The 17217-nt window shown below is 37.1% G+C and overlaps 1 protein-coding gene across 6 annotated transcripts in view; it reads right to left on the bottom strand.

Moving 5' to 3' along the window:
- Positions 1 to 17217, bottom strand: part of reps1 (RALBP1 associated Eps domain containing 1) — a 34193-nt gene that overhangs the window by 9112 nt on the left and 7864 nt on the right. For 3 of the 6 annotated variants that reach the window (XM_079831103.1, XM_079831104.1, XM_079831106.1), the window contains 7 exons: positions 14605 to 14789; positions 12172 to 12328; positions 10664 to 10725; positions 10103 to 10268; positions 9944 to 10007; positions 9235 to 9389; positions 1381 to 1502 (listed from right to left, as the gene is read on the bottom strand). In XM_079831103.1, coding sequence (XP_079687229.1) covers positions 1381 to 1502; positions 9235 to 9389; positions 9944 to 10007; positions 10103 to 10268; positions 10664 to 10725; positions 12172 to 12328; positions 14605 to 14789 — 911 coding nt within the window. Of the gene's footprint in view, positions 1 to 1380; positions 1503 to 9234; positions 9390 to 9943; positions 10008 to 10102; positions 10269 to 10603; positions 10726 to 12171; positions 12329 to 14604; positions 14790 to 17217 lie in introns of all 6 variants that reach the window. The other 3 variants (XM_079831105.1, XM_079831101.1, XM_079831102.1) reach the window with 1 other exon arrangement.

The following is a 17217-nucleotide window of genomic DNA, read 5'->3' on the forward strand; positions in this document are numbered from 1 at the left end:
AAGCTGGGATAGGAGAAAGTATGTAATATCCCAACAAAATTACACACTTCACCTTTAAAAAAAAGAACTGAAAAATTTACTATTTACTATTTTCTTAAAGGGATAGTTCACCCAAATATTTAAATTCTGTCATCATTCATGTCATCCCTCAAGTTGTTATAAAGCTGGGGGAAAAATACTATGAAAGTCAATGGGGTCCATCAACTTTTTGATTACTGACATTCTTCAAAATATCATCTTTTGTGTTAAGCAGAAGAAAGAAATTCATACAGGTGTGGAACAACTTGAGGGTGAGTAAATGACAGAATTTAAATTTTTGGGTGAACTATCCCTTTAAATGTCCCCAGTTCTATTGTGCAACGTTTAACAGTAATTCTAGTACTTCTTATCTCATATTTATGACTGTTTATGTATATATTTACATATATGTAATACATATTTTTAATAATATATAAACACTTGATATAATGATAGTAATATTTACCAAAGCATTATTTCTTTTTTATGTGGCAGAAATGGGCTTTCATAGAATTGGGTTTATTTTCATCATCTTCTATTAAAATGTAATAACTCCACTTAACTACTACTTATAACAGCTTTATGTTGATATAACCTTCAAAAAGAATGGCAACAAAAAAATTATAGGCCATTTTATTGGTTTAAAGTGCCCACGATTCAATTAAATTCTGGCATTGTTTCCCACATAATTTTTTTTTTTACTTGGATATGTGTCATATTACAGAGTATTCCAGGAAGTTAAAGGAGTTCACTTCAGAATTATATATATATAATATATATATAATATATATATAATATATATATAATATATATATAATATATATATAATATATATATAATATAATATATATATATAATATATATATATAATATATATATATAATATATATATATAATATATATATAATATATATATAATATATATATATATATATATATATATATATATATATATATATATATATATATATATATATATATATATATATATATATATATATATATATATATATATATATATATATATATAAAATGATCAAGAAATTTGAATTCTGAAGTGATCTATTTAGTACTTCTTTAATCGAAGACTAAAAATATTTATTTTAAAAATGTTCAGGTTGCTTCAGGTCAGCAGTTTTGACTACAAGGCCGACATTCACAACATCGCAATGAAGCATTAACTGTCAACAACAATTCTCAAGAGAGTGTTACATCATGTGATGAGATGAAAGCGTGCTTCACTAGCACCTCTTTCTTCCAAGCAGAAGTGTATTAGTTTTATTTTCCCATAAAGACAAATGCAGATAGAATACAAATATCCGTGACATAGGTAGGGTACATTGAGTACTCCACAGTCCAAACCTCATTGCTCTGGTTGAGCTCAGGCCAGTTCTGGTTCAGGGAAGGCATGGAAGGAGACTTATTTGGAGTGACCTCCACAGGGGAGGCAGAGAAGCCAACCTCAGTAGCAGGTTCTGTAACTCCTGAAACATACAAAGAATAAAAGAATTTATGCAGACACCGGAAAATGTCATTCAGCATAATTATAGACTAAGCAGAATAATAATTTGCATCTAAAACAGCATGAATGTCATAAAACTTCACAAGGACTCTCAGGGTCCCAAGGGCATATTCAATGTTTCATTTTAATATGCGAAACTGTTGCTAAGATACAGGCTCACTTCCTGGGAGGTTGTTATTAGATTTAGAAGCAAGTTTGTTCTCTGTCCAGTGAAAGTAAAATGCCGGGAAGTGAAAGAAAAAAAAATGTTGGTTTAATATGCAGATTTTGAACCAATTACAGCAGACCATAATCACTTTAAATTGTGTCTATGTAAAAGAGAGAATATGACAACCCACACAATAACTGAACGTACAATTAAAAGGTTTGTGAAATGTTTTTGAAAGTCTCTTATGCCCATAAAGCTGCATTTATTTATTTACAGAAAAAAAAAACAATAATAATATAGTTAAATATTATGCATTTCTATTTCAATACATTTTAAAATGTAATTTATTCCTGTGATAGCAAAGATTTTCAGCAGCCATTACTCAAAGGTGTTTTCACACTTGGGTCCTCTTTAAAAGAACTGAACTCAGACTCCTTTAAATGGATCAAGAGGTGAACCAAGTGAAAAAGGACCTAGTTCTCTTCATGTTCACTATCCCTGTCCCTGAAAGAGGACTCAGATCCTTTTTTGGTCCACTTTAGTAGGAATGTGGTCTCAGACCCCTTTGTGTTCATCCTGTAGGTTTTTGGAGCTAGTCCAGTTCAGTGTTTGATGGCTGACCCTATAGCCTTCAACATTTGATCCCATTCACTTACATTGTTTGCGTCTCAGTAACCAAGATATTTGTTTGTAAAGATTATTATTTTATAAAATGATATTGCTACAAATGCTGTTGAATTAAGTTGTTTATCTACAGAAAAATTTATATCTTTTGCAATACTACATATTCTTGCACTAGCTATATCACACATCCACCTTTGTAAATAACATTTATTTTGAATTGTTTTCCTTGAATCGTGTTTTTATTGCAGAAGGCAATGATAACATCGGCATACAAAAAATAAACAATACAATAAAATAATAAAAGAAAGATGCAAATTAAATAAACTGCTTTAAATTGTCCAGGTAAAGTATAGGTATGCCTAAAAGCAGAATTTAGCAAAGAAATGGAACAATCACATGAAAAAATAAAACTGCAAATTCTTCACTGTATAATGTTTTCTTCACTGTTTTTATGTTGTCGTTTGATGCATGTTTTGGAAAGCGCTTTGTGCACCTTTTGGCTGCTGTAAGGCGCTATATAAATAAAAATTGATTGATTGATTGATAATGTTCTCCACTGATTCTTATATAAGGCTAGTAATGCAGATGTTTACATTCACAAGACAAAACCACCTGTTTAACGTGTGAAACATGCGTTTCTAACACTTTAAAATAAATGCAATAAGATGCTAAAGATTCCGTTTAGTACATGCACTGTGACGGCTGGCTTCTGTGCATCCGCTTTAGGTGTGTGCACGCTCGTAAAACCATTTTAAACTGGCAAGGTGCGCAGCCGCGTCTCTCTTATGCTGCATTCACACCAGACAAATTATTGATTCATGACACCAAAGATCGCCAGTTAGATCTACACAAGACGAATTCTCTCTCATATTTAACCACTACAGAGGCAACTGAGTCAGCGGCAAATGTCAGAAGGACTGGCCGAGGAAAGGTTGCTCTTGTCAGGGTTAATGAGCGCTGAGTGCCCGGTGATTAGGGGTGTAAAAATATTCAAACCGAACTGAAAAACAGCGATACACCACCCACGTTTCGAACCGCAATTCTCTCATGTCGAACCGAACACAAACCATCTCTCACTTCACCTTATGCCAGATTAGATTAAATAGTAATTAGTACACTTTAAGAGCTGTATTTTTTACTAAATATTATTATTATAATAATATTATTTAATAAGTATACACTAACTTTTGTCTTCTAAGTTCATGTCACGTGACTTTGGCGATCGCTCAAGCTTCATGGAAGGGCAAAAAGAAACAGTTTCACCATTTAGCCCCAGCAACATCATTTTCGTAGCTTGTTGCAAAATGTATCGTAACAATAAATGTATTTATTTTATCAGGAGCAGTTTTCATGTTTCATTAACAGTTCATGAAGTATTGTGTATTCGCCATGGTAACGTTAGCTGTTGTTTCCATAATCACAAAATTCCACAAAAATTTATTTTCACTTTATGTTATTGTGTTTATTTTTAAATTAGTGTGGTGGCTAAGGCTACTTTATAATATTAACAAAAACTGCCATTTAACATCTTTAACTTATAGGCCTATTTAATCATTAGTATTAGTCATATTCATACAATTAATGTGTTTGACATTACTTGTGTGTGTCATAAATTTTTATTAAATAAATGTGCATTTTTTTTAAACATTATGGTAAAAGGTAAAATAAGTAGATTATTTCTGACTAGTCTACAGTGCAGACATTTATTTAATTTGAGTTTACTCAGGTAGGCTAACTGCTCTAAAGGAAACGTGAAGCTAATGTATAAAGTAAAATTATTGTTGTTGTTATTATTAAGTAAAAGGTGAATCTAGTGTTATTATTTCTGGTGCCCGCCACGAACCATGACTCCACAGCAAACAGAACCGAACCGTGGCTACAAAACCGTGACATGAACGAACCGTGGCATAGGTGAATCGTTACACCCCTACCGGTGATCGACTGGATCTCAACTCCAAAAACGCAAGATATTTTTTTTTTTTTTTAATAGGCGCTCTCTTTATAAATAAACCACAGATTTGAGCTTTAAATAACTACATTCTAACCTGAAAAAGTCTTAAAACTAAATTGTGACACAATAACAGTAGTATTTTATAATTATGCGGGGTTTCTCATCACGTCACTTTACCACGTGACAGCAGCAAGCAGGCGGCGCGAATAGACGGCAAAGATCAGATTTTTCAACTCGGGCCTCAGATGTAAATTCGCTTAAAACGTGCAAATGCACAAAAAGCACCAAACAGAAGCAAATCATTGTCAATTCCATTCAGTCCTTAAGGTAGCAAACACCTGTGCTTAGGCCTGTCACGATAACACATTTTGGTGGACGATAAATTGGCCAAGAAATTATTGCGATAAACGATAATAGTCGTTCTTAGACCATTTTCATCTAAAATAATGATAATGGCATAATAATGCAGGAAAACCTTTTCAGAGATCAATAAACTTTTATTTCTAAAGACTATTTAACACTGAAAACGGAAAGCATTTTAAATATCCACAATAAATGAACAAAACAACCAAAACAAAAAAAGCAATGGACTCTCAGTCTGTTAACAAAAAAATGCACTTGAATAAACAGCTGGGAAAACTGCAACGGATGATTGTGTTTTAGGTAGTGCTGGCAATCCATAAAAAAAAATTTAACTACTTAAATCAAATTTTTTTCTGTAATTAATTAGGAGTAATACATTTTTTATGTTTTGATATTGTAATAATTTCAGTTACTCTCCAAATTAATGTAGAAACAATTTATTGACAGCAAATTTTAAATATGTGTTGTATTGTCATGTTTTTAGTATCACTGATGTCTCTATGAAACATTAATGACGTTACATTACAGTATAACTGAAAGCTACCAATTTCTACATTTATTAGGCTTTAAAAAAAAACTACTTTTAATTTAAGTGAACTTAAAACAATCTTTACATAACCCCATTATAATTAATGTTACCTGTGCCTTCCCTGTTAGACATACAGAAATGTAATAGTTATCAAACACCTTGCTTAACTGCATAAATAATAAGTGAAATATAGATTAATCATCATTAAAGCTACAATTTTCTCTGTTCCCGTTGTTCTTTGATGAACATTAATGTCAGGCATCGTCAGTGCTCCTGTCACTTTAAGAACAGCTGCTGACGAACATGACGCGGATCTCACGCGCATCTCATTTCCTCACAACTCTTTAAGTTCATTTAATACGTTATTTAACTTATTTAAGACTCCTAATATGAGAATACTCAAAATTATTGTTGTTGTTATTGTTTGCTCATGAGCAAAAGAGAACTCGATGTGAGCAGGAGACTGACGTGAGTCTGTCTTTTCGTAGAGTGTGTGTGTCAGAGTGTCCCTCCATTAGCTGACGAGACGCAGCCACACAGACAGGACATTGACATACAGTGCATTCTCTTGTGTCTTGTCGCGCTTAGAAGCATTTACAGGTATAAGAGCGTGATCATATAATGTAACGGTCGGCAAAAATGGATATAAAAACAGACGCTGGAAATTATCGCGGCCGGAAAAATTATCGAGCTCATTTTTTTTTATTGTGCGATTAATTGATTTATTGACTATCGCGACAGGCCTACCTGTGCTGAGAGCTTTCAGAAGGCCAAGTGCAGATGCCCCTTTTTTGTCAAGCAGTTAGCTAGCTGCTCTTTGGTGTCTGACCACAAGATCTGCTGAATAGTTCCAGAGTGTATAAGCTCCTTCATACTGCCGATTTCTAGATGCAGTCTCTTTTCTGTGACAGATTTTGTAGATTTGAGAGCATCAAAAAGGAAATGACTGTCTGTTACACACACAATAGGCACATTGATGCATGAGCAGTCACCAGTGGTAATTTCAGAAAACAGTGGTTCTTCATTTGCTGGTGTCATTTCCTCATTTTCCCTTTCAGTGTCACCGAGATTCTGTTTGAATTTCTTCCCTTTATGTCTCCTCCAGTTTTGTTTGTGGGTCATCCACCTTTCTTAGTCTAGACTGATGCACTCAAACATAGGTTCCACCATGCCTGACAAATGCAACAACACTGTCTTGGCCTATGACCACATCTGGACCTTTCCACTCATTACAATCGACTCGCTTATAATACACTTTGTCTCCCATTTCATATCTGTCATTAACAGGCCGCAGTTGCTTACGAAGGGCTCTTCTAATTCTCTCTGAGCATTCGGCTTCTGTGAATGCTTTTCTCATTGCATGTAGTGTGGTGATTTGTTTAGCTATCCAAGTACTCATACTTGTTTCCAGAGCTGGAGGCTTATCAGTGAGGGCAGATTTGGGTTCTGGTAGGTAACACTAACTGGTAGGGAGTCTAGGGACTATAACCATGCACACTGTGCATAGAGTTCTTTGCCATTAGTGCCCAATCTAGAGCTGTCTTCCAGTCACAGTTGTTGTCCCTCTTCAGCCTCAGCAACATTTCAGTTAAGGTCAGATTGTGCCTTTCTACAAGGCCATTGCTCCATGGACTGTATGCTGCAGTTGTTTTAACTTCAATGTTAAACTTTTCAGCCATGTCCTTTATTTCGTCATTATCAAATTCACCTCCATGATCACGAAACAGTCTGCATGGAGGATCATGAACACTTGTCCATCAGTGAATAAAGTGCTTCACTAATTCTTTAGGTTCTTTGTGGTGACGATACTCCCTGCACTGAAGCGTGTGAAGTGGTCAATAGCATGCAAATACCATACTCCCGGCTCAAGCTCATGTAAGTCCACAGCCACAGTCTCATTATAGGCTGATGCCATAGGCAAACCCACTACAGGTTTATGTTTTGGCTTGCTGTATCTGCTACATGTATCACAGTTTTTAACAATGTTCTTGAGAATTGTGTTGCTCTCATCATCGTGATTACCTGAGAAGGCCAGTCATTTTTGCAGTCTATCAGCAGAAGCATGTCCAAATTGTCTGTGCAGTTGCAATAGGACCGTCTCCTTTTCTTTTGTTGACCTGTTTTCTGTCACAGCAAGAATTTCCTTTTCATTTTGTGTCTTGTTCTCACTTGTCGTCTTTTCATCTAGATGACTGTCATCTCTCAAGATCACACAATAATGTCCTGAAGATGTTAGTTCAAGTTGAACAGGTTGTTTAAACATTGTTGCTTTGTCATGTGCAATGTCCAGAACTGCACTTGCTCTTTTCAATGAAGTCTTGCTTAAGAGCATTGGTATTTCTGCAGGAACAACCTCTCTCTATTTTGCATCTGGTATGTCCTGTTCTTGCTGGAACGGTAACTTTCTTTGTGGAGTAAACAACTGTGCCATCACCAAATCGGAAGGGTCTTGCACATTGTTTGTCATCTATTTCAGGTAACTCGCTCTGTGGCAGCCCACTTGTGTAATCCTCAAGCCATTTTTCTCCACACACAGTTCTTGTACAGGCTGTGTCAAATCACAGCTGACCCTAAAGCCTCCACCATGAATATTTGTTAGACAAAGATTAATTTGAAAACAAAGTGATGTTACATTCTTCAACGTCATCTTTCAGTTCTTCATCTTTTGTCAATCTTACATGTTCTTTTTATAATTGGACAGTCTTTTGCCCAGTGATACGTGCTTTGGCAAATTGCACATTTCGTTCTTCTTCCGTATTAATCAAGGGGGTTTGTGCCTTGAGCTACGGTTTGGGGTTGTTGTGTAGTGTTTGACTTGTATCCCTGTTTGCCTGAGTATATCGTGTAATAGGCAGTGTCACTATCTGTGTTCTGCAGTGCACTGCCGCCCTCTCGTGGTGAAGTAACATTTTCTCAAAAAATTAGTTTCAAAAATGTGTTTCATATCAGTGAAAGAGACGCTAGAGCAAGCTGTATGTGCTAACTGTTTATGTTTAACAGTAAGTCCGGCAGTTTCGAGGAGCTTAAAGGCTAGTATGGCATCAGGGAGCTCCATGTTGAACTTGCGTAGCCTGTTGTATCGACGTTCGAACTCGACGATGTATTCCACCATAGAAACGCTCTCTCTAGTGATCCAGGTCAGGTCTTGTCCAGGTCAGTAACACGTCTCCACATTTCAATCTCATTTTCCCAGCTTTCGTAAGCCGTCTTCTCGTCAAACGGTGGGGGATTTTTGTAATTCCCAGCAGCAGCCATCCTCTGCTACCAATGTTAACTCAATAACTACAACTGTTGTTGGCAATATTAACTCTTTATTGCTCCATCACGTTCAACACTGTTGCCTCTCCTCTTATAGGATGCAAGACTGAACAGACTTAAAGAAAAGCATGCTACCCCCTAAAAAGTGCTCTTCGCACATGCGTAGTAAATAAAACATAACTTAACAGAACCGTACCCAGACCACCTCCCGAGATGGTCTCGGTTCGGTTTGCTTTAAAGGGGTCTGAGATCGTTTGGAGTGTTCACAAATGAGCCGAAAATCACGCATACCGCACTCAGACCCCTGAAAAGGACCAAGTGTGAAAATACCCTTAAAAGGGTCACACGATCCTTCAGAAATCATAACATGATTTCTGATAATCTAATATGCTGATTTAGTGTTCACGTAATATTTCTTATTATTATCAATGTTGAAAACAGTTTTGCGGTTTTTGTGGAAACCGGGTCGTTTTTTAATGAATAAGTTCAAAAGCACCGCATTTGTTTGAAATCGATTTTTTTTTTATTCTTACTGTCACTTTCAATCAATTTAATGTCCCTGCTTTAAAAAATTTAAATAAAACTACAGACCCCAAACTTTTGAACAGTAGTGTATGTCTGAATAGAGAACTGAATAGAGACAAAAAAACTTATTGTAATTACACCACAGAATAATTTCTTCACATACCTCAAGTGCATAACACTTTCAACATATCACCCTAAATATCACCATAAAAAACATAAATATGGAGCCCTGTTAGGAAATAACTGGGCTCCATATTGCCCAATTTGAAGCTGTGGTTAGCGGCTTTTCTGCTTACCTGCTGAGTCATCCAAGTCAATAAGCTTTGGCATTAGGCTCTCAGGGAGCTTTTCAGGAAGGTCATAACCATTTTTCCTAGCAACTACGAGATGAAATGCAGCACAAAACTCATCCAGGGTCAGTGCACCATCTTTATCAAAATCTGATAGCTCCCTGCAAGGTAAAACAGGTCAGTCAATACAGATAAGATGAATATTTTAAGGTACAAATAAGAAGACGACAGGAATAACTTCCTTTTTCAAAGACAGGACATTAATTGAAAGCGAATGTCCAGGATTATCAACATATGCAGTTTTGGAGTAGACTAATGCCCTTGGCACATCTGTTTAAAGGGATAGTTCACCCAAAAATTTTACTTGTGTCATCATTTACTCACCCTCATGATTGTTTGTTCCAAACCTGTTTGAGTTTCTGTCTTCTGTTGGACACAAAAGTATGTTGGTAACCAGACATTTGACAGTAGCCATTAACTAACATAGTATTTGTTCCTAGTATGGAAGTCAATGGTTACTGTCAACTGGTCGATTACCAACATTCTTCAGAATATCTTCTTTTGTGCTCAACAGAAGATAGAAACTCATACAGGTTTGGAACAACATGAGGGTAAGTGATTTTTGGGTGAACTATGCCTTTAAGACAATCTACACCAAGGTAATCCAAAATAATCAAAGAGAGACAATGTAACCCTTCAATGTAATAGTACTTACCAAATGTGAGACAGTTCTAGAATAGGCAGTTTTGACTTAGTAAAGAATTCCTTTGCGGCAGAGCCTGAACAACAGAGAATGGATGCATTTTTAGGTTGGTAAGTTCAAAACAGAAAAAAGCATATAGGCAGTTACTGTTTAAAATGAGGTCTCACTAACCAGGGATTAAACCAGTGAGATCAGGCTGAATGGTCTTAAACTGGTTTATGTAATACTGTCTTTGCTCATCTGTGATTTTCCAAGGGTCATCGTAACCGCTGGTCTGTCTTTGGATTTCATTTGTGGTCATTGCCGATGTCATAGTCCGTACTGATATGCTCTCCGGCTGGAGTAGAAGAAGAGGGGGGGATAATTATTTTCTTATATATGTGCACTACAGTTGAATGTTTGGGGTTTGTAAGATTTTTTAAAACAGTTTAAACGCCATAAAAACTGCTCAGATACCTCCTTATGTTTTTAACTCCTTGCATGACTTGTAATTCGCTGGACATGCATCCATTTGGGCTTTGGCAAATATTTAATATAGTCTACTTTTGTGCTGCTGTGCACACAAAATTAAACATCTGTTCTGTCACAGAAGCCTTGGTTACAGCAGGCTAGTGGTGACAGACTTCATTGTATACATAACAAATGTATACATGGAGGCCCGCACTCTATTACCTGAGCTGAGGGGGGATGCATTGGAAGTGTGCTAGAGGGGGGTGTGTCTGTAAAGCTGACCCAACTTTCTTGGACAGGAGGGGGTGAATGGGCGGACCACATCCCGTCACCTGTTCCTGGTCCTTAGACAAAACACAGAGAAAGAGAAAGAGGAAAGAAAGATAAAGAATGAATAGTTTAAAAAAAAGATAGGTCTGAATCAATTAAACAAATTATACATCAACTTTTAGTAAGAATTTAGTATATCATGTGGCCTTTAATATCAAACATGCACCAGTATAACTAACTGATCTTTAAGTTACATTTGCCTAGGACTTGCTCAGGTACACAGAAATAAGAGCAACACTTTATAATAACTTTTATTAAAAAATAATAAGCACATCAATATTAAATATTATATTTCAATAAATCTATAATGTAATGTAATATATAAACTACATTGCCAAAAGTTTTGGGCCTGCCTTTACATGCACACAAACTTTGATGACATCCCATTCTTAATCCGTAGGGTTTAATATGGTGTTGGCCCACTCTTTGCAGCTACAACAGCTTCAACTCTTCTGGGAATGCTTTCCACAAGGTTTAGGAGTGTGTTTATGGGAATTTTTTATCATTCTTCTAGAAGCGCATTTGTGAGGTCAGGACCTGATGTTGGACGAGAAGGACTGACTGGCAGTCTCCGCTCTAATTTATCCCAAAGGTGTTCTATCGGGTTGAGGTCAGGACTCTGTGCAGGCCAGTCAAGTTCCTCCACACCAAACTAGCTCATCCATGTCTTTATGGACCTTGTTTGTGCACTGGGGCGCAGTCATGTTGGAAGAGGACGGGGCCATCCCTAAACGGTTCCCACAAAGTTGGGAGCATGAAATTGTCCAAAATGTCTTGGTATGCTGAAGCATTAAGAGTTCCTTTCACTGGAAATAAGGGGCCAAGCCCAACCTCTAAAAAACAACCCCACACCATAATAACCCCCCTCCACCAAACATTCCACTTGGCACAATGCAGTCAGGCAAGTACCGTTCTCCTGGCAACCACCCAACCCAGACTCGTCCATCGGACTGCCAGACAGAGAAGCATAATCTCGTCACTCCAGAGAACATAATCTGAAGGTCACACGAAGTTTGGAGGTCTGTAACCATTGACTCTGCAGAAAGTTGGCGACTTCTGCGCACTGTGCGCCTCAGCATGTGCTGATCCCTCTGTGATTTGAATTGCTGTTGTTTCCAATTGCTTCTAATTTGTTATAACGCCACTAACAGTTGACCGTGGAATATTTAGTAGTGAGGAACTTATTGCACAGGTGGCAACCTATCACGGTACCATGCTGGAATTCACTGAGCTCCTGAGAGCGACCCATTCTTTCACAAATGTTTTTTGAAGCGTCTGCATGCCTAGGTGCTTGATTTTATACACATGTGGCCATGGAAGTGATTGGAACATCTGAATTCAATGATTTGAAGGGGTGTCCCAAAACTTTTGGCAATACAGAATACGTTTTTTTTTAATGTTAGCAAGGAAGGTTATTCTGTTTCCTAAATAATAAATGATGCCATTATTAAACAGAATACCTGGCTGTGCTTCTCTAAAAGGTGGCCAAACAACTCCTGGGACTGAGGGCTGTCTGTCCACGTTTCCACCGCTGGCCTGGCGTTTGTGCTTCCTCCAGGCATGGGGCGAAGTGGGAGGGGATTGGTGCGGCGACACTACAGGAGATGTGGTGTCCGGCTGGAGCCAGAGATAAACAAAATTAATTACTTATTAATTCTTTCAGGCAAACAGATGGCCTCAGAACAGCAGATGCATGGTGGAGCTAGCAAGTAATCGTTTAACAGATCTGAGACAGGACATACAGTACACTTAATAAAGAAACTTCATGAAGCAAGAGTTAATTGCCTTGGCACAGTTTATTGATCCCCCCTTTGTGAGGTTTGAATGTATAACTCTTCATCTCTTAAAACTATCTTTATTTTTTCATTGAAAATAAAAGGCATTAGAGTTTATATAATTATAAGTGCTGTCAAATCAATTAATCGCATCCAAAATAAAAGTTTGTGTTTACATAATATGTGTGTGTGAACAGTGTATAATTATTATGTGTGTATATATATATACAAACACATGCATCTACAGGGAGTGCAGAATTATTAGGCACGTTGATTTTCTGATCATATTTTTTTTCCAGGCACATTTAACCAATTCCAAACCACAGTAATCCTAATAACTACTATTGATTTAGTATTTAATAATGTATAAGTGATATATAATTGTTCATGAAGGCTGGAAATGAAAATCACCTTATATTCAGGTGTGCAGAATTATTAGGCATGTTTTCTTTTACAGATAAATTGAGCCAAAAAAGAGATTTAACTCAGACTGAAAAGTCAAAAAGTATTAAATGCCCATGAGAAGGATGCAATACTAATGCAATACTAGACATTGCAGTTAAGGCATGACCATTGGACAGTGAAATGCTCGTTGGGTCAGCAGGATCTGACAAAAACAGGTGGTGAAGAAAAGACACCTGTTAACTGCAAAAGAATTAAGAATTAAGGTGAAGAATTAAGGGTGAAACCATCAGGAACCCTTTAGTCTCCAGCGCCACCATTTTCCAAAGCTGCAACCTACCTGGAGTCTCCAGAAGTGCAAGGTGTCAGGATCTCAGAGACTTCAGTTAGGTAAAGAATCCTAAAAAATGACCCCCACTAAATAGGAATCATAAGCTGAAGTGTTGTAAAATACATGAAGAAGGTTTTTTTATAGGCTTTATGGACAGATAGGTTGAGAGTGACTCTTGAAGGACCAGCACCACATCCTCTAGTACCACTGTTTGAAGAATTCATCTTCCAGAATCTGGCAGTACGTTTTGGGAGTTCATTTTAGTCCATCCTGAAGTCCGTTTTGCAGAGATGGACTAAAAATGAACTCCCAAAACGTACTGCCAGATTCTGGAAGATGAATTCTTCAAACAGTGGTACTAGAGGATGTGGTGCTTTCTCATGGGCATTTAATACTTTTTGACTTTTCAGTCTGAGTTAAATCTCTTTTTTGGCTCAATTTATCTGTAAAAGAAAACATGCCTAATAATTCTGCACACCTGAATATAAGGTGATTTTCATTTCCAGCCTTCATGAACAATTATATATCACTTATACATTATTAAATACTAAATCAATAGTAGTTATTAGGATTACTGTGGTTTGGAATTGGTCAAATGTGCCTGGAAAAAAAATATGATCAGAAAATCAACGTGCCTAATAATTCTGCACTCCCTGTATATATTATATATGTTGATGTATAATATCAATTATTTAAATATATATACAGTGTATACATGCAAATATGAGTGTGTATTTATATATACATAATTATACACCGTACACACACACATATTATGTAAACACAAACTTTTATTTTGGATGCGATTAACAGCCCTTATAATTATAAAAAAATCTTTTTGTTTAATATTTTAAGAGAAATTTTAAGTTTTACCCAGGTGAAACCTTAAATCTATTAATTACATTTTTTAGTAAAACCATTATTTTGTATTATTTGTGTTTTATTTCTAGGCCCAATGATTGGCTAAACTGGGGTTCTCTGACTATTCCGATTTTAATACTGCAGCAAAAACAAATACACTAATCAACACACCTGTTTATTTAAACATACAATGTTTTAAATTTAAATGCTGATATAAATTAAATAATATACTGTAGATATTTAAAAAAAATAAATTAAAATAAATGGCATCTGGCCTTATAAAGCCTCAAATAGCCCCATTTCTGAATAAATAGACGTTTCAGTTTACAAATAATTATTCAAGTAAACGAACAGTAATTCAATAAATCTTTTTTGTCAATTGTTGTTTGATTAATATTAACATGATAAGACTATGACAGATGTAGCTGACTACATTTACCCTGAAAGGCCTATGGAACTTTTTTCTCCTTCATCATATTTTGACACATATTCAGTGATAATACGTGGGATATATGCTGTAGTACCTGAGGATCAACAGTGGGAACACAGGGCTGAATCATCTCGTGCGCTGACACTTTTTTGGCTTGCACTCTGCCTGGTGGTCTGGGGAAGTAGTGCCCCTGATTCTCTGCGTCTGGGAACATGCCAGCGTGCCGCGTCTCCTGCTCGTTCTTGCCCATCACAAAGCGAGGGAGGGGCAGATCCCTGACTGCAAACACAACTCTACATAAGACTTCTACACACAGAGCCAGATATATTATTCAACTACTGTAAGCACTTCTAAACTGATATTATCTTCTTATTTTTCGAGGTCGAAAGTTTTCATTAATAACTTTAAAATCAATGGAACAGAAATCAATAGAAACCAAGTTCATCTCAAGCATATCTAAACTCCAGGGCACTGTCAGCAATTTCCTGTTGACTGTGACTTTGTGTTCTTGCAGTATCTTCAAGGCTATGAGTCAGGTCTTATTTCCTGCTTATTTATGCCACTGTCAATTTCTTATTCTTTTACAAGACCTTGTGTCTAACTTCCCAAAAGAAAGAGAGAAAGAGAAAGAGAGAGAGAGAGAGAGAGAGAGAGAGAGAGAGAGAGAACCATGATAGAAAACAAACAAACAGAAGCATTTGCATTTAGCTTAAAGGCACAAACAGCTCATAGATAGAAATATACAATTGCAACAGAAAGTATGTAATGGGACTGCAACTATCACAATGGATTAATTTACAAAAAGAGTGTTGGATGCGACAACTTCACATTAATACAGTATTTAGATTTGGTGCATACTAGGGCTGCCCCCTAAAAGACGGCAAAATGTTAGTTGACGAGAAGAGGCTTAAGCCCAATTTATACTTCTGCGCCGTAGCTACGTCATAGGCTGTGTGTTGCACGCGTAGCCTACGACGTACCCTGACGTGCAACTCTCCAAAAATGTAACAATGCGTCAATTCTATGCGGGCCGCAAGCACTGTGATTGGTCTGCCAGAACCCCTCCCTCAGGGGTACAAATGGTCCCTCTGCATGTCGACGTGGACGCAGAAGTATAAATGATTATCGACGTGTAGCCCACGGCGTAGAGGCTACGGCGCAGGTCCGACGCAGAAGTATAAATCAGCCAAAAAAAAAGTCTTGCAGTCCGTGAGGGACAGATCATTATTGGCGGGTCCTTGTGGTAATTACAGTTTCGGGCAGAATACCAAGCTCAAATATGGCTCATCATTTGAAACATGCAACTTTACATTAACCTAGATAAACGCACGCTATTATTATGCAAATATCCAAGTGTTTGTGCAGAGAGTGGAAGGCAAAGTATAGAAGTATAGCGCACTTTACTGCACGACATAGAGGTGCCGGTAGGGGTGTCAAAATTAATAGTTTCTTTGAAGCATCGCGATGCAGACGAGATCGATTCAGTATCGGTTCAATAATAGACCATAACCTATTATAATATACTGACGCTTTTCTGACGTCATTTGTCACGTACGTGCTTTGTCGCGGTAGCATACAATGGCAGAGGGAGGCAAGACGTGAGTGAGAGTCATTTAAGAAGCTCCAACTACTTTAAAAGCTGACATCTGGGCACATTTTGCTTTTATGAACAACCTGGTAAACACGACCTGGAGAAGACATGCGCTGTGTGTAAATCATGTCACGCACAAATAAAATGTGCATGGGGTAATAATACCACTAACTTGATAAAACACGTCAGCCATTTTCATCGTGAGCTGTCAGTGCCAAGGTGGACCCAGCTCAGCCAAAACTGGATCAAATTATTTCAACGTTAGAGTTCTTAAAGGGCCTTGTTTTTACAGATCAGATATCTATCTGATTTATCAAAACGATTTCATTTACATCTGGTCAAGTAAATGTATCTCCGCAAAACGGATATAAATCCGATCTCCAATTCCCGCACTATATGCAGATTTCAGAGTTCACGTCACCGAAAACAACAGATATGAGCTGCATATTATTAATCATCGATTTCAAAATCAAAGACCGCAATAGGAGAGAGCGCGGCGACAGCACTGGTAAGATCATTCAGTTTCTTTACTTTTAATGAATATGATTGTATGTTGAGCACCTGTGACTTTCTTTCGGTTTTATTTGCAGTAGTTTGTGCGTTAGCTTGATGAAGAGATCGCGATTCTGCTCGTCTGCGGCGATGCATGCTTCAGTTAGGCTGTCATATCGGGCTATAACATGTCATATAGCCCATAATTTTTTTAACATTGTTGGGAGGAGTAAAATGTTTCAACAACCAGATGCATTCAGACTTTAGTTTTGACTGTAATGCGGCCAGACCACCTCCTGAAGTGGCTTTTAGTATATTGTGTATTTGTTCTAAACGCTCCTGTTGTCTTCTGTGCCCAGACTTGAGTTTTGTTTGATGTTTGATACATTCAAGAAGCGTGTTTTCTTTGAGCAGGTAAAATTAAAGGTTCAGTTCCTATAACTGACTGACAAAATTATATACATGAGGATGCAGTGCATCAATGCATTGTGATGCATCGTGATATCAAACCAAACCGAACCAAATCGATGGCATGATAATCGTAATCGAACCGAACCGAACCGTGAGACCAGTGTAGGTTCACACCTCTAGGTGCCGGATCACTTGCATTTTTTCAACTTAAAA

The sequence above is a fragment of the Gobio gobio genome (assembly GCF_949357685.1).
Source record: "Gobio gobio genome assembly, chromosome: 12".
NCBI lineage: Eukaryota > Metazoa > Chordata > Actinopteri > Cypriniformes > Gobionidae > Gobio > Gobio gobio.